At 45.3% G+C, this 20,068-nt stretch overlaps 1 protein-coding gene and 1 pseudogene across 1 annotated transcript in view; both read left to right on the plus strand.

Moving 5' to 3' along the window:
• LOC137660303 (nucleoporin NUP188-like) overlaps positions 1–20,068 on the plus strand; it is a 163,798-nt gene that overhangs the window by 2,925 nt on the left and 140,805 nt on the right. The window contains exons 3-4 of the mRNA XM_068395097.1: positions 1,144–1,359; positions 1,787–2,056. Of these exons, the coding sequence (XP_068251198.1) occupies positions 1,144–1,359; positions 1,787–2,056 (486 nt within the window). The remainder of the gene's footprint in view (positions 1–1,143; positions 1,360–1,786; positions 2,057–20,068) is intronic.
• Positions 8,115–8,233, plus strand: LOC137614531 (5S ribosomal RNA; annotated as a pseudogene).

Here is a 20,068-nt window from a genome sequence, read left to right on the forward strand (position 1 = left end):
TATCTACCACCCCTTTCTGACTATAGTATGATACCGTCAGTCCCTAAGGATACGGTCTACTTGCTAATCCGCCTCTAATAAAGAAGATCACCACCCATTTAGATCATTACTGTTGGAAAGTTCTGAGAAAATGCGACGATGTATTTCCTGCTTTCTTGAATGATGTAAGATATGTTTATAAGCAGTAGTAGCATAAATTTTTGAATGAAATTTTTCATAGATTATTTTCTTTCAGTTTTGTAATATTCAATTTTTCATTTGAATAACTTGTAACATTGTTGTATGATGAGCCTTGAATAATTTGTAATAAAAGTTTCCCTACAAACTGCTTATAATTATGCAACCATGTTGTCCTGCCAATAAATATTATTAAACTATCATTAAAGTCCAATGAGGATAACATACTGGTGATAAGTAATCTGTTTGATGATCCTCATCAAACAGGAGGATTAACATTGACGGTAGATAACATACTTTGTGGTATATACCATATTATAGTAGAAATTCGACGGTAGATAGCATACTATAATAGCACCCAATCATCTGTTTAGATAAACGAAAAGAGATTAAGTTATTTTTTGGGGTTGCTTAAGGCTTAACAAAAATAGTGTGAGAAATAACTAACATTGATAATTTTGAAAGTAATAGGTATTTTTCCTAATATACAAATAATTATAGTTTTTTTTTTTCACACAAACCCTTATTCATTGTAGCGCTAGACTCAGACTTTGAACGTCTCTATAGATCATCATCATACAGAATTTTTTTTTTTTTTTTTTTTTTTTTGAGAACTAGCGATCACATAAATGGAGAATCGCACAATTCGAATATGCATATACTGTATTAGGACAGGACCCTACTGTATTTAGATGTTTTCTGCTGGCCTCTCTAAAGCATCTTTTTCGTATTTCTTTGCATGTGTATATATTTAGAATTTTTATGCTCTAATTACTGTATGCTGAAGGGTACATAAAGTATCAGAGATGAAAACTGAATATCCCAAAAGCGTAAAATTTACCCAGAAAAAAATACTGACACAAATACTTTATAATATGCTAGTTATGTCTTGCTCATGTGTGCGCATTTGGTACATTTGAACCTTTATTGTCATAGATTTGTATGTTCCAATTTTTTTTTTTCCAGAATCTTACTGCATCTCAAAGCTGGGAGATACTGAAGCTGTTTTTACTAAATGATTTTCGAGGAGAAGCCTCATTATCAGAAATTCTTGGTAATCAGCGTGATGAAGAGACTTTTTTAGCACTGCTTTGGAACTTCTATTTGGCAGATCGTCTTCATCTCTTACGTTGCTTGAGACACATAGTTGCCAATACAGCTAATCCAAATCATCCATACCAGGTAATATTGTACATTTTTTAATACAGTACAGTGAAATCTGTGAGTCAGATTACAGTCTAGTCAGTACAGACATTAATGGAGCAACTTCAAGGCAACCCAGCATAATGCTATCCATTTCAGTTAGCTTATTGAAAATTGTAATACAGTATATTGTTTGTAAAGACTATGTTAGTGAAGTAATTTCTGTACCCATTAGTGAAGTAATATGAACGTAAATTCATGGTTATGTTATTTTCTTAAAACTTGTTCATTCCAAAGAGATTAGTAATTATAATTTAACTCCTGAGCACTTTAATATAAATATTTCTCTGTACTTTCTTCACAGTTTATATCTAGATTAATTTGTGAAAGTATTTGGTTTTGTTAGTTTTGTTTCAGATGCTGTAATGTACTTTCTAATTTTTTGTCATTGAATGCTATATTACAGGGCCTTTTTCGTGATTTTATGCACGATGTTGTTGATAAGGATGGAACCCTTGGTGATAGCTTGGTCAAGCAAGTAATGTTGTGTTCACGAATGGTCCCTCCTACTGTTCAGACTCATGGACCACACCTACCTACTCACGGGCCGCACAACTGGCTTACCCACCACCTGGCAGAACTTCGAGAAGCACTCGCAACCCTACTTGTATATTATGGAAGCACTACTCAATTGCCTTCCCCAGACACATTTCAAAGACTTTTGCAGCTAGCACAGGTAGGTTATATATTTACTTGATGTTTTTGAGGTAAACAAAATAGCATAATTTAGTGTTCTAATTGGGCAAAATTTCTTTTTATGGGATTGATAATGTACATGAGTTATCCTTCTCTTCTATTTGTTCCTGTGTGTATACAAATCTTATGTCTTTTAAAATTAGGAATGTCTTCAGCAGAGCTGAAAGGTGTTGAAATCTTTAACGAAGCAGTTAATGATAGGTGGAAAGTCAGGGCAGAATAGCGGCACATATTCTCCTGTTAAAAAGACTTCACTTAGTAGTGGATGTGATCCATCAAAAATGACTGCTGTATATAGAGATAGATATCCATATATAAGCGCACGCACATACACAGATTCAACTCTTCCCTTTTAAGACTCATATTGCGAAAAATGTTTCGTGCGATGAAAGGAGGTATGGTACGAGAGCCCGACCGTCTACAAGGGTGATTTTAAAATTCCTGTGCCGCCACTCGTAAACTCACCACCATCCTCTCGCGCTCCCATTGGTTATCTCTCTACTCAGATGTTAGTTACAGCCATAAAGTCCTGCTCTCCTAGTGGTCAGCACCTACTGTATTGTATCCCATCATGCATCTACGCATTGGCGTTAATGGGCCATTTTTTTTCGGCAGCGCTATCGTAAGCATTGATTTTTCTGTTTGTGATTTCACTTTCGGGACTATAGTACTGTATCGTATTGGGATATTACGTTACTTTACTAAATTAGCCATGGGTCCCAAGAAAGTTGATGATGTGCAGGGAAAGTAGAGGATGATGCTTTCTATGCAGACAAAGATGGGAATAATCAAGAAATATGGGGCTGGCATGCGGTTAAGTGTGATTGCGAAGGAATATGGTTGAAACAGGCCTTTGGTACTTGTAGGTCAAGAGGAAGCTCAAAGTGATCCAAAACGAGAGAAAAGTGGCAGTGATGAAGAAAATATATGATTAAATTTAGAAGATACAAAACGTAAAGTACTGTAAGAAAAAATACAAAATTAGAAAAAGGCAAAAAAGAAAAAATAATTTAATTTCAAGTTTATTGTAGTGTTAATATTTTCTGCTATTTGTTGATGTTTTCCTAAAATTAAGGGTTAATGTTTTCTGCCATTTATTAATGTTTTGTAAAGTTAGGTGTTTATGTTTTCTGCCGTCTGTCATCCTTCTCTATTGTCCTGCCACTTCGCTCTCGGACATCGCCTCACTCCAAAGCTAAGGTTCCACATTTTTGTTATTGTATTTTTACTTTGTTCCGTAACCGAAATACAAACCACGCTATTTACATTGGGTTTACCTTTTAGCGTAGCTGAAATGGCGAGCCATTAGAATTTAACGAGGGTGTATTACCCCCGCGCTAGTTAGCGGGGGGGGGGGGGGGGGGGTAGGGGAGTGGTAGCTAGCTACCCCTCCCCCCCTCACACACCGGTGAAGCTCACTTTCACTTTTGGCTCGGACTGGGACAGACGTCTCTGTCTTTGTCCTCGCTTGGCAGCCATTGTTTGTTTTGTCTTTACTTAATCACTTACTTTTCTTTTACTCAATATATAGGTAAACATTTTTTCATGTTTGTATATATATTTGAGTATAGAAATCAGTAAGTTTCCTTTTCAGAGTTGTGTGTGTAGTGTACGATATCTCCGTGGAGCCCTCGGCAGTTAGGCCACCACGGCGTAATTTTATGGGTTGTGATCGAGTTTGACTTCGGTCTTTCTCTCTCTCTCTCTTGAGGTCGTTCACCCTTTTACTACGTTTACTACGCCTTTTTTTAGCTTCCTTCCCGTGTGGGGGGGTTGCTACGCCGTACGTTTTGTCTCAATTAGTTTATGAATCTAATTGTATTTGTTAATTTTTCAGCTTTGTGGAACGATTCCTTTCGGGGTTTTCGTTCTTTTTTTAGTGTTCATTCATTTTTAAATTACATAATTACATAGTTTCATAATTATAATTGTTATAATTCTGTTTTGGTTACAGCTCTCCTTCCGTGAGTGTAAGTGGTTGTGAGGGCACGTGCCTGTTGTGTAATTCTTGTTTTCCTTTCCCTCGGGATTCCTCTTCGGAGCTTTTTTTTTTTTTATACAGTCACCGATCTAGTTCGTTTCTGTAATATGGCAACGGTGTGAGCTGTCTTGTTGAGGCCTGGGGATTCGGCTGTTGCTGCCTCCCCTTTGGATTTTCGTCAGGGGCGTGTCTCCTTCTACTGGAAGTACTCCCGTGACGATTGACAGCTCTCCAGTTCATTTTAGAACTCTCAGGAGGCTTGCCTCCTTGGGTGGGTAACTTTCCTTCCGAGGGAAGTTTTTCCTGTCCAGGCTTGAGTTTTTTCCCCTTTTGGGGGGTTCTTCTCTTGCCTTTTTTTCGTGTGACTATGCTCTTGGTGCTGAGCGGTTGCACCTGCAGTTTCGCTCAAGGGGCTGGGCAACTGCAGGAGCCCCTCTTCGGAGGATTGCTCCTTTTAGGTCACTGTCTGACCAGTCTCTTCTACAAAGTGTTTCTCTTTCGTTCGCGAGAGAGTACACTCATAGAGACTCCTCTTCGGAGGATTCTTCTGCTGCTGTTGCTGTTGGCCTCCTTCGCCGTAAGGCTCACCGTCCGCCTCGTCGTAAGGGCCTCTCATCTCCCTATAAGGGTTCTAAGAGGAGCCTTTTTAAATCTCCATATGCAGCCTACAACTCCTTTTTCTTGATCTTCCGCCCCTGGTGCAGTTGGACAGCAGTCTGACCTCGTCTTCCCGACGGACAACGGTCTTCCGACGGTCATCAGTCTCCCGGCGGACAGACAACGGTCTTCCGACGGACATCAGTCTCCCGACGGACAACGATCCCTTCGGGGCAAAGGGTTGCCTCCCACGGGTGTTCTTCCCTTGCGTGTCAGGGTTCCCCTGCGCGCCCTTCTGCTGTGTTCTCTTCTGCTCAGTGTTAGCGCACAGGCGCTCTCCTGCTCCTGCTCAGTGTTAGCGCACAGGCGCTCTCTGCTCCTGCTCAGTGTTAGCGCACAGGCGCTCTCCTGCTCATCAGCGCTTTCCTGATCGCTAGCGCTCTCCTGTTCGCCAGCGCTCTCCTGTTCATCAGCGCTCTCCTGTTCGTCAGCGCTCTCCTGTTTGTCAGCGCTCTCATGATGATCATCTCTGCTGCTCCTGTTGGTTCCTGTTACGCGCCCTGTGCGCCCACGTTCGCCCTTGCGATCTAGAACTTTGGTTCAGGTCTGGGTCTAGGACTCTTCTTCTACGCGCAGTCTTCCACACGTTGCCTTCTGCTCGTCAGCGATCACCAGCTCGCCAGCGACCTTAGACGCGTCAACGTTCACCTGCTCGTCAGCGATCTCCTACGCGTCAACGATCGCCATCGATCTGCCACGCGTGTCAGTTCCCCTGACCTCCATCAGTAGCGATCTAGCGCTCGCCTGCTGTGGACCACGATCTCCGGTAGCTGAGTCTTACCGTAGATCTTCCTCCTGCTCGCCAGCGCTCACCTTTACTTCTGTCCTTCTGTGCGCCAGCTTTCTTCAATCGCCAGCGCACATCTGCGCGCCCTTCTTTGCCACGCACCAATGGGCGCCAACGGTTTTCTGACCGTCTAGGATCGCCTGATTAACAGCTTGCTTCAGCGCTCACCTTCCTGATTCCCCCTACGCGCCTTCTGTTAGCGCGGTGCGCGCTAACCATCACTAGTCTCTTTCGCGTTGGCAATCGCCTACGCGCCCGCGCGATTCTTCACCTGCGCGCTAGCGTTTTGTTAACGCACCACCGCTCGCCAACGCGCCGTCGCTTGCCGACGCGCCATCGGTTGCCAACTCGCCTTCACTCTCCTACGGGCTATCGCTCGCCAGAACGCGCCATCGCCCGCCTACGCGTCATCGATCACCCGACCGCCTGTGCTCACCCGCGCGCCCGTGCTCACCCGCGCGCCCACGTGCCTGCACGGCCACACGCCCGCGCGACCGCATGCCCACGTGCCTGCACGCCTACGCTCATGCGCGACCGCGCACATGCTCTCCAATGTTCGCCTGCGCGCGAACCGACGGTTTTCCATCGCACGGACGGACGGTGTTCCGTCGCGCGAACCGACGGTGTTCCGTCGCGCGAACCGACGGTGTTCCGTCGCGCGAACCGACGGTGTTCCGTCGCGCGAACCGACGGTGTTCCGTCGCGCGAACCGACGGTGTTCCGTCGCGCGAACCGACGGTGTTCCGTCGCGCGTACCGACGGTGTTCCGTCTCGTGTACCGACGGTGTTCCGTCCCGCAAGCCGACGGTGTTTCTTCGCGCGAACGTCGGCTTAATTCTTGCAGTATCCATTGCTTGCCTATGGGTTATCGCTTGCCGACCACCAGCTCTCGCCCTTCCTACCACGCTCGCCCTCCTTCTGCACTCCTTCGCTCACCTTCGTTTGCGTTCCTGCGTGCCCGCGCATGGGCGCTTTCTCGTTCGCCCACGCGCAAATTATTGATTTACCATCGCGCGAGCTCCAGGGCGATTGCGACCGCAATTCCCATCGGGGTTTTTCGCAGCATGGCCAGCCTGGCGAGTCTTCTGGAGCGTATTTCCAGAACACGGCCTCACCCCGTAAACGCAGAGCATGGCACATGCAAGAATAAGAAGAATCTTGAGGGAGGTCTGAGCAACATTCTTCTTTCCAGAACCTGGGTTAGCCCTTCCCCGTCATTCCCTGGAAGGGTTTTTGGCGGGGGGCTTTCCGTTCGAGATTTCTCCATCGGCCAAGGGGTGACTGGTTTACCCCTTCCTCTTCTCCATCTCGTGAAAGGGGCTTACCAGGTCCTTTCCCTCCTCGGTTATGACCCGAGGTTTGGTTCAAGGAAGCTACAGGAAGGTCATGATTACTTTCCTCCTCTCGGGCTCAAGCACCTTGGCGTTTCGTCGTCAAGTATCGAACTTGCGAGCAAGCTCGATATTGGACCATCTGGACGCAATGACCGAGGGCTTCCTTTCGGGTGTCTCATCCGTGGATGTCGACAACCTCAGACACCCTTCCTTCCTTGAGAAGAGTTTGTTTGTGGCCAAGGACAGAGACATAGACAGCGGCTGTGCGGAGGAAGTCGACTTCCGTTTTCACTCCTCCAAGGCGCTTTTTTCCAGACCCTGCAGGGCTCCAGCGCCTCTTTCTTTCAGCCACGTCGGCCTAAGTTATCGGACCGGCTACGACAACTGAGACAAGGTGTCCAATTGCAGTTCCCTCCTGTCAGGAACAGATGGCACGGGAGGCTCTCCCGGGGGGGGGGGGGGGGTGGCATAGTCCTAGACCTAGAGGGAGCGGCGGAGTTCACAAACTCTAGGATTGGCACCCCCCCTTGCAGGTTTCACGCTGGGAGGATGCCTAAGGTTACTCATCCGGATGACAGCTTCCCGATGCCCATTCCTGCACGATCTCTGTGATCAGCCAAGGATATCGCGCCTGCCGTCTCTGTCAGCGAATTCAGTGTCTCTGAACCTCTATGCCATAGGGTCGGCAAGAGTTTGCCCGTTTGGGCAGAATGATCCATGCCTTAGGAGAAGGTCTTCCATAGGATCATCGACGGCTTCACCCCCGGCTTCTTCAGTCGATCCTTTCTTGTAAGGAAGTATCTGAGACGGGAGTTCCGTAGTCGATCCCTCAGCCATGATCAAGTTTGTCGAACAAACTTCGTCCAGCGTGGAACAGTAGAATCGATCAGACTGGTAACGAGGCGACAGGACTCCTTAGGTCCTGGATCGGGAGGACGGGTACTTTCAGTTTCCATTCCATCCATCTTCCGGGAAGCTCGTGGAATTCAGCCTAGACTGCAGGTATTCCTGCTTAAGATGCAGTGTGGCGATCCCGCCGTGGCATCGCAGGTTTTTTTCCCCAGAGAACTCTCCCTGCTTTCCTCATGGCTGCTCAGGTGCAGGCTTCTGCCTCCTTCGCCTTTTGGAGGTCTGGTCAACTCCGGTAGGCTCGGGTTCGACCTTCTTCAGTGCCGGGACAAGCTTCCGGATCCTTACCATGAGTGGGGGTTCATGGTATTTTGCTAGGAGCCTTCTCATATTCTGCCTCAACATCTGGAGTATCTAGCCATGATATTGAGTCAATGGCCTTACCACGTTGGAAACCCCGCTTCTCGTCCGTCCAGCGAGGTTAAGCAACGTCGGTTTTGGTCGGTACTTGGATGGGTGACCACCTGGGGACGCCAGATTCTGTTGCCACCTCCTCCGAGCCTTCCCTTCAGTTGACTGTGGCAAGGCTGAGGAGAGTCGCGGTACCTGTTCTCAGTCAAGCAGAGCTTTCAGCCCTTCCTTGGAACGTTTCCTAGTTCTCTTTTTCTCATTGACCCGTCTATAGTTCCGAACGGTCGCCTCAGGATAAGTTCCATGTGGGGGCGGTCCAAGTTCCGGTGGTTTCAAAGCAACGATTAACCAGACTTTCTGGCCCTATGGGACCAGCGGAATGAATAGACCTGCAATGGGTGTTGACCTATGGAACCTCTTGATGGGAGTGGATATTCTCGTCCTTTCCCCACATTTTTTATGCTGTTCGCGGACTCGTCAAAGAAAAGGGGGGGGGGGGCATGTTCTGGTCCAGGCCTATGGTCAGGACCTGAAGGATACCTCTCCATCATTCAGGCAGGCTTAGGGGCCGTAGTCTGGCCCCTCTACAGATCCTACAGCTCCTGCCGAGTCGCTCCGTGCGCGTCGACTTCATGGTTCTGGCGTGTTCTGACCAGCAGGGGACGCATTTTCACACCTTCGCATCTTGCAGTAGAGATACCGAGATGATTTGAGATACCCTTAATACCACCATCGGCTCTCTCATTCCAGGCAGAGGAATGTTCTCTCCGACTATCCGAGCAGAGCCTCGTAGAGAGAGTGTACCTGGGGGTCTTTGGCCTTGAGTAACCAGCAAGTCCTGGTCTGGGGAACCTGATCGCGACAGCTTGGAACCTCAAGCTTCTGCTGTTCTTCCCCCCAGTCTCAGACCCCGAGACTCTGGCAAGATGCATTCCGGTGATGGTGGGACAACATCGACGCCTGCGTCTTCCCTCCTTTGTTGTCTGTTGAGAATGGGTCTCAACTAGACCAGGTTGTCTGTCAACCTTTCAATGGCCCTGAGAGCTCCACTGGGACTATGCGCAGAACGGTTTCCGGACCCTCTGCTTCCCCTGACGGAACTCCCGGGAGAGCTTCTCCCACGGCACAGGCTACTCAAACAACCACACTGCAACATCTTTCACGAGTCGGGGCGTCGCTTCGGCTTCATGCCTGGAGACACTACGCCTCCTCCTCAAGAAGAGACAACCCGCTACAGTCGCGTCATCTGCGATAGTCATCCGCAGGGGTCTACCAGGCGAAGTGGAGAGTCTTCGGTGGTTGGTGTCGTGGGAGATATACCTCTTAGCTTGAGGCCTCTTCTCCAGCAATAACGATCTTATTGCCTTTCGGCGGGAGGAAACTCCTTTCCGCTCTCGGCAATGAAGCCTGTCGCTCAGCCTTTCCCTGACCTGCAGGCTCAAAGGAATAACTTTTTCCTTCCCGCTGGACCTTTCCTCGCTCATGCGAAGCTGCGAACGTCCCTGCCCTAGTCGGAGTGAGACCTCCATCTTGGAGCATGGCTCGGACTTTTTAGTCCCTTAAGAGATCTTCTCAAGACCCTTTACGTCAGGCCTCTGATCGTATTCCGTCTTGGGTCTCCTGCTCACTCGGGCCGCGGCCAGTGTGTAAGCAATCTTCTTGGTCTCGTACGACTCCGCCCTTTCTAAGGAATGGGGGAATCCAACATTCAGGTTCGCTCCTGAGTTGTTGTCTAGACTCAGAATCTTGGGGTCCTGGCCCTTCGGTCCAGTTCCTTCAAGATTTCGAGTCACCATTCTGTATCTGATGTCCCAAAACCTTCTCCTTCTTGCCAGTAAGGAATCGAGAGGTTAGCTTTGGTAACAGCTGCAGTTTGTCCTCAGTTGCAGCCGGTTTGGGAGCACAAGAAGGACACGGGGGAGAGTCACCAGTATACCTCTTCAGCTCGGAATCAAGGACATTCATCTCGACCTGTCTCCAGACCCTCCCCCGTCACGTCGCCCTACAGCACGATGTCGGATACATCGCAACGTCCCTCGCCTTCGAGTAATACTACTCTGTGACGCAGGTGCTACAAGCTGGAGTCTGGAAGCGTGTAATGACCTTCGCAGCCCGCTTCCTGCAGGGCGTGACCCACAGGAGTCTCGATACGTTTTCTATCGCTCTGTGGTGGCTACACAACAGCTGGTCTAACCTCAGGCTCCTTTTTGGACAGGTAGCAGAAGGTTGAGGGCATTGTTATCAGGTTTTAGTCTGCATGAACGAAAGAAGTATGTCTGGCCCTTACTTCTTTCTTCATCATCCCCTCTACGAGGAAGCAGCATCCTGGTCTCTGCATAGCTGACCTCGAACCTCTGCAGGTAAACCATGCTTCCTTGTGTTCCGAGTATTGAGTCAATACTGTCGCGTCCCCCATACCCTGACGAGGTGGTATTGGGAACGTCCTAACCCAGAGTTCCTTCTGGAACTCCAGGTCAACTGCCTAGGACGGGTCACACTTCTTCCTTCACACTCAAGCTTATCTTGTGAGGTGCAGGGACTCCTTTTCTCGAGTGCGACTCACTCGGATTCTGAGTCCCCGGGTAAAGCCAAAGCCAGTATGGCTGGGGACTTTCCACCCTACCTAAGGGGTAAGTCACCCAATGTAAATAGCGTGGTTTGTATTTCGGTTACGGAACAAATGACAAATTCGAAGATAATTTGTATTTTTCCTAACCATACAAACCTTAGCTATTTACTATACACATATTTGCCCGCCAGCCCTGTCCCCCAAGACAAGTCCTACCTCTAAGTGAAAGTGAGCTTCACCGGTGTGTGAGGGGGGGGGAGGGGTAGCTAGTTACCACTCCCCTACCCCCTGCTAACTAGCGCTGGGGTAATACACCCTCATTAAATTCTAATGGCTCGCCATTTCAGCTACGCTAAAAGGTAAACCCGATGTAAATAGCTAAGGTTTGTATGGTTAGGAAAAATACAAATTATCTTCGAATTTGTCATGTTTGCTCTAATTATTCATTTTTACAGGTTGCTAATGGTTAAGTTATTATTGAATGATCCAAATGATTGTACAGTACTGTACTGCATTTCAATAAGTTTTGCCTTCTTATAAACATTTAATGTGGCGTTCTTGTAGGACCTGAAACAAATTAGGCTATTTACATGTAAATCAGCATCAGTGACCTTAGTGGTCAGGATGCCAGAAAACTTTAAACCAATCAATCAATTTACATGTAAAAGGCGACTCACAACACAAAAAAAATTGCGGTACGAAGGCCGCTACGGAACCAATTAATTTCGTGTTGTGAGGCATTAATGTATACAGTATATATACATACATACATGTAGCCAGAGACTTGCTCTTTATTATATAGGTGAGATGTCTTTGGCCCCGAGTACAGGCATATTGAAACGCCGTCCTATTCAAGGCTTACTCCATTTCTCATACTTTTGAGTTTGGATGGGATATGTTGGCTTTTTATTGATTATGAAACAAAACAGGAATTTGCATGCTGGTGAACGGGTGGACATTGTATCCGGTATAGCTGAATTGTTACATCAGTCTTTACATCTGATATACAAGCCATTTACTGCAATAGCAATTAAAATTAGAACGATTGAAGATAACTCCTCACAGGTTGCATGCATGAGAACCAACTGGTATTACAAATTAAAGTTCTTTAATAAGTTTATTCACTTGTGGTAGATATTGAAATATGCTGGATTCCTGCTCATGTTAGAGTTGATGTTAATGAGAAAGCAGATCAGAAATAATTTTATCTGTTTGCAGAGCCTGAGAGGAGGGTTGATAAGAGGAAGAAACATATGCGTTCTTACTTCTTTGATTCCTTTTCTTTGTAACCCTTTACAAATTCTGACTGATTCTGACTCTTGTCTTTAGAAGATATAGAGAAAGAGGTTGAAGAAATCCAGGAAGGCTGTCGTAGTAGTAAGGAAAAGGCTGTTTATGACACCACTTCTCGTTCGGGGGCTGGATAGCAACTAAGCGTCTCCTGGCCCCTTGTTTTACCCCTTGGGGCTGTGGAATCACTGCCCCTTACCACGCCCTCACAGCCGTAGCTTCAATTCTCCGGCTGCCCTGTGTTTTGCCCCTATGGCCGATGCATAGGGCCAGGTCTCCGGCTAGGGCTCGCTGACTACCTTGGGAATGTATGGCCGTACACTGCTCTCCATCTCCCATTCTACTTTGATGTTGAACTCCTACTCCTCCCTCATGCATTGATTGGTAGAGCAAGTTGAGAGGTGGGCACCACTCTTGGCTATTATTGCAAGTTTACGTACAAGGGAAGAGGGACCTTCTCCTTGGACATAGGGCCGTGGCCGTTCCCCCACTGATCAACAGAAGGAAGAGTACTAGTTACTCTTCCGTCTTTGCCTAATCGGTTCCGGGGATTCTTTCCCCGCTGATGTCAGCATTCCTGGGCCTTCTTCAATCCCCTGTTGCGTTGCCGCTTTTATTTCTCAGGTGGGAGAGGTGAATTCCCTCATCAACCTGGTGGACCTGCTTCCCTGACTGGGCGTTGGATCAGTGCTGACGGATGCGGACAATCTTGAGTCTGTTCCTTTGTGGATGTCTTTGTACTGTTTCGTGAGTGCATCAGTTGGAGAGAGGTGACCTTGTTTCAGGTTTTGGGGAGATTCTTGTTTATTGAGACATTTCGGTGTCCATCAAGGATCCAGGCCATCCCCTGGAGCTGTCCTGGTCAAATCAGGCTAGTTTGAATGTGGATCTAGTTGCCCATCAGATTTGTGCATTTGAGCAGAACTCTCGCTTCCAGTCAGTCTAACAAGATCTTGTCCTCTCCACTCTCGAGGCAGATAAGGTTCTATGCAAGCATGTTGCATCAGGATCTTTTCAGATTGACCCGTCTGTTTGCATCATTAGAGAGACTGAATATATAGTGCATGGCCTTCTCAGCCTCCGAGTTGAAGGCCATTGATTGTCAGCCCTGGCTTCCCTCCAAGAGGTCTCTTAGCTTGACTAGTGGTCAGTTGTAGTGCATACTTCGCTAAGTCAATTCCGGATTTTTGCCAAAAGTATAAGTCTTGTGGAGTCTAGGAGGAAGACAGTGACCTGCTTGGCACCAATTCACCAATAAGTTGTGAGGATAAGGGAGGCCTTGGTCTATAGTCCTCACCTTTCCAGGAAAAGTCAGCCATCCTCTGAGATTGGTGTTGTAGAAGTTTTTTTCTGGTCGGAACATCTTTAGTTCAGATCATGGCTTTCCTCCTCTTTCTTTGTTGATAGAAGCTCCTCTCAGTTGCAGCTGTCAGGGCTACTACTCAGCCTTGAGCATATTCTTTTGATTGACAGGGGATAGATCTCTCCTCATGTTAGTTTGTTTATTCCTTTGAGGAGCTTCAAAAATTTTTGACCACCCCTTGACCTCAATCCCCCTGTGTGGGATGTGAGCTTAATTTTTCAAGGCTCTTATGTCTACCCATTCGAGCCTTTGAGAAGGCCGTCCAATGAGGCTTTGAACCTAGAGACTGTCTTTGCTGCTTTAGAATTGTCAATGAATTTATGAAAGTTGCATGGTCCGTCTACCTTAGTCTCCAATGCTGAGGGGTGGAAGGAGCTACCTTAGTTTTGTGCCAGGTTGCATGGCCAAAATTCAGAACTTGGTGGGGCACGACCCCAGGTTCGACCTCTTCTCCTTCCTCCTCTCTAAATGAAGCACTGAGTTGCATGGAGAGGAGATGCTTTTGTGTTTTGTACGGGCTTTGCAGTGCTATCTGAAGAATTGCCAACACCTCAGACCTGAATGTCAGCGACTCTTCCTTAGCATTTGGAGGACCAAGAAAGAGTTGTCAAGGTACATTATTGTTATTATTATTTTTTAAACATAAGACTTACCCGGTAGTTATATATATAGCTTACGTCCCTGACGTCACGGCAGAAAATTCGAATCTCGAGCCAATCGCCGATTGGATAGCCAGGTGTACCACCCCTGCGCCCTAGCGAGGTACCTAGGAACCATTCCAGGAACCCTCGTATATTCCCTGCCGCGCTAGCGGTAAGATGTTGGATTTTTCACTCGCTATAACCTGTATATTACAGTTATCTTGGTGATGTACAATTTATTTTTAGCCTTTGCTGGTTGGATTTTATTTTTACTGAGTGTTAGTGCTTTAACTACGTTTGTATCTTAACAGCGGTAGGAATGGGAGTTTTTTCCCCCTACTGTAAAACTTACGAACCTACTCTTTAACACGATGGTGGAGATCGTTCCACCATCTCTATGATGTCACAATCATGTGACGTAAGCAACATAGTACTACGTATTATGATGTTGCATAATTCTTTTCTTTGCTTTTTCTTGTAAAGAATGAAAAGGAATTCTAACTTACAATAAGTATTTAACTTTTAATATAAAAAGATTATATTAATTCTTAAGAGATTTTTGTGTTTTTAGTATTCGTTCTTTAAATCATTGATACTATTTTCAAAGATTAAATAGAACTAGCGTATTGTTAATTTTCGCTGCGTAGTTCTCATGAAAATACGATGCAGTGCCAACAATTCATGATATTGTTGTTTATTTTCTTTCGATGTTGGGATTCTAGTATTATTCGTATATTCACATATGTGTTTCGATTGTAAAGTGTAGCAATCCACTATTTTTGGAAACCCTTAAGATTTAAGGGTTGTTTACACACACACACACACATATATATATATATATATATATATATATATATATATATATATATATATATATATATATATATGTATGTATATATATATATATATATATATATATATATATATATATATATATATATATATATATATATATATATATATATATATGTATATGTATATGTATATGTATATATATATATATATATATATATATATATATATATATATATATATATATATATATATATATATATATATATATATATATATATATATATATATATATATATATATATATATATATATATATATATATATATATATATATATATATGTATGTATGTATGTATGTATATATAAGAATTAAGGGTTGTTTACATTTATATATGTTATTCCTATATCTGTTCATTTGAATAATATAACATGTAACTTTCCCGGTAGTTAAATATAACTACCGGGTGAGTATGTATAACGTTTATCTTTACCGGTAATTATATGTAACTACCGGGTAAGTGTGTTCAAACAATTTTTTTTTTACACTGAAAATATCAGGGTAATATTTTATAAAAAATATTTTGTTACATTTTTATATAGCAAGAACTAGAAATGATTTTGCATTCTCATTCAAGCCCTTGGCAGTAGAGAAAGATCTATCACAACGGGCAGGACTAATTATGGTCTTTTGTGTAAGAGTTAAAAGTGCAAGTGTCAGTGCTAAATTAGTGCAGTGAATTTATTCAGCACAGTAGACGTTTTTTCCTAGCTTTAGACCTCTTCCAAGCTCCCCAACCCCTGGGAGAAGGAATGTCGATCGGCCAAAGGAAACGAGAGGCGTTAGCTCACGAGCAGACGTCCTCTCGATCGTTCCTGTTGACGTTCCCAAGAATGCTCGCCCTTGCCATGGGAAAGCAAAGAGCGTTGGACGTTAAGCTACTAACATTGCTGTTAGAGTCTTGCATTGCATCACATTTGCTAATAATAGCAATACTATAATGCTTACGAACCAACATAGATACGGTTTTTGTTCCAGAGCGCCAGTCGGCCATGATAACCCTCTGATGAACTGAACGCGCCGAGTGACGTAATGAAGATCATTTTACGCTCGGCGCTCAGTCTTTCAGGACGCTCGGCGCCACGTCTTTCAGGACGCTCGGCGCCACGTCTTTCGGGACAATCGGCGCCTCGTCTTTCGGGACGATCGGCGCCTCGTCTTTCAGGACGCTCGGCGCCTCGGCTTTCAGGATGTTCGGCGCCTCGGCTTTCAGGACGTTCGGCGCCACGTCTTTCAGGACGTTCGGCGCCACGTCTTTCAGGACGTTCGGCGCCACATCTTTCAGGACGATTGGCGCCACGTCTTTCAGGACGATCAGCGCCTCGTATTTCAGGACGCTCGGCGCCTCGGCTTTCAGGACATTCGGCGCCACGTCTTACAAGATCTTTGTCAATAGAAGACATTGGTAATCACTTTTCTCCTGTTGAATTTGAGATTCGCAGAAGGAGAAGATCCTTATTCCTTTCGTCATTCAGTTGATTTAGAAACTCATGAAAGTTTTTATGATTAGTTTCCAAATTATTTTATGCCTGTTGCTCCACGTTCGCCACCCTCTGAATTTACACGTGGTCATCAATGAAGCTTTAAGGATGGTGGGAGACTGTTTAGAGTCTCAGAAGCACCAAGGAAAGACAGCTTTCTTTTTTCCTCTGAATAACCTGGCCTCTAGATCTTGTATCGGAGTTACAAGATTATTTTTATTATTTTCTCTAGCCAAGCTACAACCCTAGTTGGAAAAGTAGGATGCTTTAAGCCCAAGGGCTCCAATAGGAAAAAATAGCCCAGTGAGGAAAGGAAATAAGGAGATAAATAAATGAGTATTCCTGTCAATTAGACGAGTCTCTTCTGACACCAGGACGCTTAGCGCCACGTCTTACCGGACGCTCGGCGCCACTCCTTCCAGGACGTTCGGCACCACGTCTTACAGGACGCTCGGCTCTACGTCTTACAGGAAGCTCGGCGCCACGTCTTACAGGAAGCCCTCGTCTTTCAGGACGCTCGGCGCCACGTCTTACAGGACGCTCGGCGCCCCGTCTTTCAGGACGCTCGGCGCCCCGTCTTTCAGGACGCTCGGCGCCCCGTCTTTCAGGACGCTCGGCGCCCCGTCTTTCAGGACGCTCGACGTCGGAGATCCTGAAGGAGGCATGACATTGAACATGAGAACCTCGGACTTGTGGTGACACTAGTCGAATCGAATGTCGAGATCAAGAACGCCTTAGTTCCGATCTCTTTGAACACGAAAGTTTTTTATCGAGCATCTAACCTTAGTACAATGCGGCGACATATGCGGTGATCTGGGTTTCCTTGACGCCAGGAGTCAGGACCTTAAATACATGTATCCTGATAAACACAACGTCACTACTTCCGTTAGATCTTCTGACACCATCACAAAAAATACTTTATTTAAGGATGGTGATTCAGAGTTGAAGTTTTTTCGGGCTTTTACGTCTTCTCTTAGAACGGAGCAAGCCTTCTTGAAACTGCAATCTTTCTAAGATACAGAAGTGTTCTGCGAGGAAGTGGATGAGTGTGTTGGGAAACCTCTCCTCTTGGGGAGGGGGTTTTTTCCCTGGGAAGACTGATTCTTTCTTTGTGACCATTGTTATGTCACTGTTCATCCTAGTTTTCCTGGACCAGGGTTCGATTCCTGGCCAGTCAGAAGCTAGAAGCTATGATCCTTATGTGAGTTATCTTTATTCTCTCCATTTCAACCTCAATCATTTTGGGACAAGGAGAAGGTCTTGAGTCGATATGCTTCTCCTCTAGGATGCTATAAGAAGTTGCCTTCAGTGGTGGTTCGATCCAGTCAAACTTCCGGAAGGTCACCCCTTTTGAACAGAGGAACTTAGACCTTGTGTTGTGTCTCCTCACCTCGGTTTCGGGGTGGGAGCAACACTAGACAGTTGGAAGCTTCGGGACTTTGGACAGAGGATCAGAAGAGCTTCCTCATCACCCAAAGGAACTGTTGACAGTCCAGTTGGCTCTCAAAAAGCTTTGAAGGGTCAGTTTGGAACAAAGTGGTGCAGGTCTATGCCGATCACACCACAGAATTGGCTTTCATCGCCAAGCAAGACGGAACCCACTTGAGGTTCCTTTTCGGGACTGAGAGGAGTCTTCTCATCTGGGCTAAGGAGAAGAATGTATTCCTTCTAACAAGGTTCTTTAAAAAAGAGAACTTCTGGAAGAACAGTCTCAGCTGGGGAATGGACACTCCATCGAGAAATCTGCAAGAATCTGTGGCTACTTTGGTGTCGTTCTTGTATAGTCCTATCCGTGACTTAACAGACAAAGAGACTAGAATCTTACTGCTCTCCAGTGCCAGATCTCGAAGCAGTCCACATAGACGCTTTCCTATTAGTCTGGTCCAATCTGGATGTGTACGTTTTTCTCGTTCTATTTCCTTACAAGGTGACTCAAAAGTTTGTGTCACACGAAAGGACCAGGTGACTTTAGTGGCCTTCTTTTGGCCCTCGAGGATGGTTCACGAAGATACTGGAATGGATGGTGGACTCTCCTAGAAGTTTTCCATTAAGAGTAGTTTTACTGAAACCACCTCTCTTGGAAAGTTACCCTTCTAGTCTCCAAGCTTTTTTTCTGGCTCCCTTCAGCCTTTTGAAACCTCACAGGATCTAGACGTTTTCAAAAGAAGCAGCTAAGTCTTTTACAAGTGCAATAAGAACTTCTACCATCAGGATTTATCAATCCAAGTGGGAAGCTTTAGAGAATGGTGCAGAGTCAACTCTGTTTTTCTCTTCCAGTATCTCTACAACTCAGATTGCTGATTTCCTGTTTTACCTTCGAAGGAAGCTTATTTGTTCATCCTCTTCCATCAAGGGATACAGGTGTGTGTTAGCGACTGTTGTCAGACACAGTATCTTGGACCTTTCGATTGATAAAGTCCTACAGGAACTTCTCAACTTGTTTGAAACATCAAACAACCAGGATTCACCAGCTTGGATCCTGGATTCAATCCTGAAGTTCCTTATGAGTGACAAGCTTGAGCACTTGCTTTCATCTTCATTTTAAGGACCTCTCAATGAAAACTATTTTTTTTTTTTTGTTAGTCTGGTGACATCTAAAAGAATCAGTTAATTCATACGTTTAGCAAAACGTTGGCTTTCGAGATAACGAAGCTATCTGCTCATTGCAGTTAGGCTTTCTCGCCAGGAATGACCGCCTTTCTCAACCTTGACCTAAGGCTTTTGAGTTTCCGAATTTTTCGGATATGGTTGGCGAGGAGTTGGAGAGAGTCCTGTGTCCAGTAAGAACCCTGAAGTTCTACCCAGGCAGTATGAAAGAGTTGCGAGGCAAGTCGAAAGCTCTTTGGTGCTCGATTAAGAAGCCCTCGTTATCAGATGTCAAGAATGTCCTTTCATTCTTCATCAGACTCTTATAAGAAAGGCTCATATACATTACAGTGAGACTGGCCTCAAGTTTTTAAGGTCAAGACACATGAGGTTAGTACTATAACAACTTGAATGACCTTCAAGCAGAATAGATTGTGGTGGAGTATTATGAACACAACCTTTTGGGGGGAGTAAATCTGTGTTCACTCCACACTATTTTAATCATGTCCAGACTCTTTATGAGGACTGCTACACTCTGGGACCATTCGTGATAGCGAGCGCAGTAGTGGGTGAAGGATCTACCACTACGTTCCCATAATCCCAATAACCTTTTCTTCTCTTGGAACTTTTATTTGTTTTTATGGTTGTTTGTAAAGACTGTGTCAGTCTTCCAAAATCATTGATTTTAGTCAGGTGGTCAATTTTGTTCCTTGAAGAGCGCCCGGAACTGGTTATTGGAGGAGGTTCTGTCATAATGAGGTATGTATACCGGTTTGACAGTCCCTACGAGATCTTCAGCCCCTGGGAGGATCGCTGGATCTCAGAAGGCTAGCAGACATAATGAGTCAGAGAATCATTGAAGTCAGCTTCCTTATCAGGTACAAACCCACAAGTTTGTTTTAATTAACTCTTGAGAAAAATTCCAGATATACTAGCTGTCTCTAACCCTCCACCAAAGGTGTTAATCAGCTATATATATAATTACCGGGTAAGTCTTATGTTTAAAAATGGTATTTTCATTATAAAATAAATTTTTGAACATACTTACCCGGTAGTTATATAAAATTAAAGTCCCACCCTCCTCCCCTCTAAGAGACTAGAGGCATGGAATATATGAGGGTTCCTGGAATGGTTCCTAGGTACCTCGCTAGGGTGCAGGGGTGGTACACCTGGCTATCCAATCGGCGATT

Source organism: Palaemon carinicauda, chromosome 20 (assembly GCF_036898095.1).
Source record: "Palaemon carinicauda isolate YSFRI2023 chromosome 20, ASM3689809v2, whole genome shotgun sequence".
In the NCBI taxonomy this organism is placed as follows: domain Eukaryota; kingdom Metazoa; phylum Arthropoda; class Malacostraca; order Decapoda; family Palaemonidae; genus Palaemon; species Palaemon carinicauda.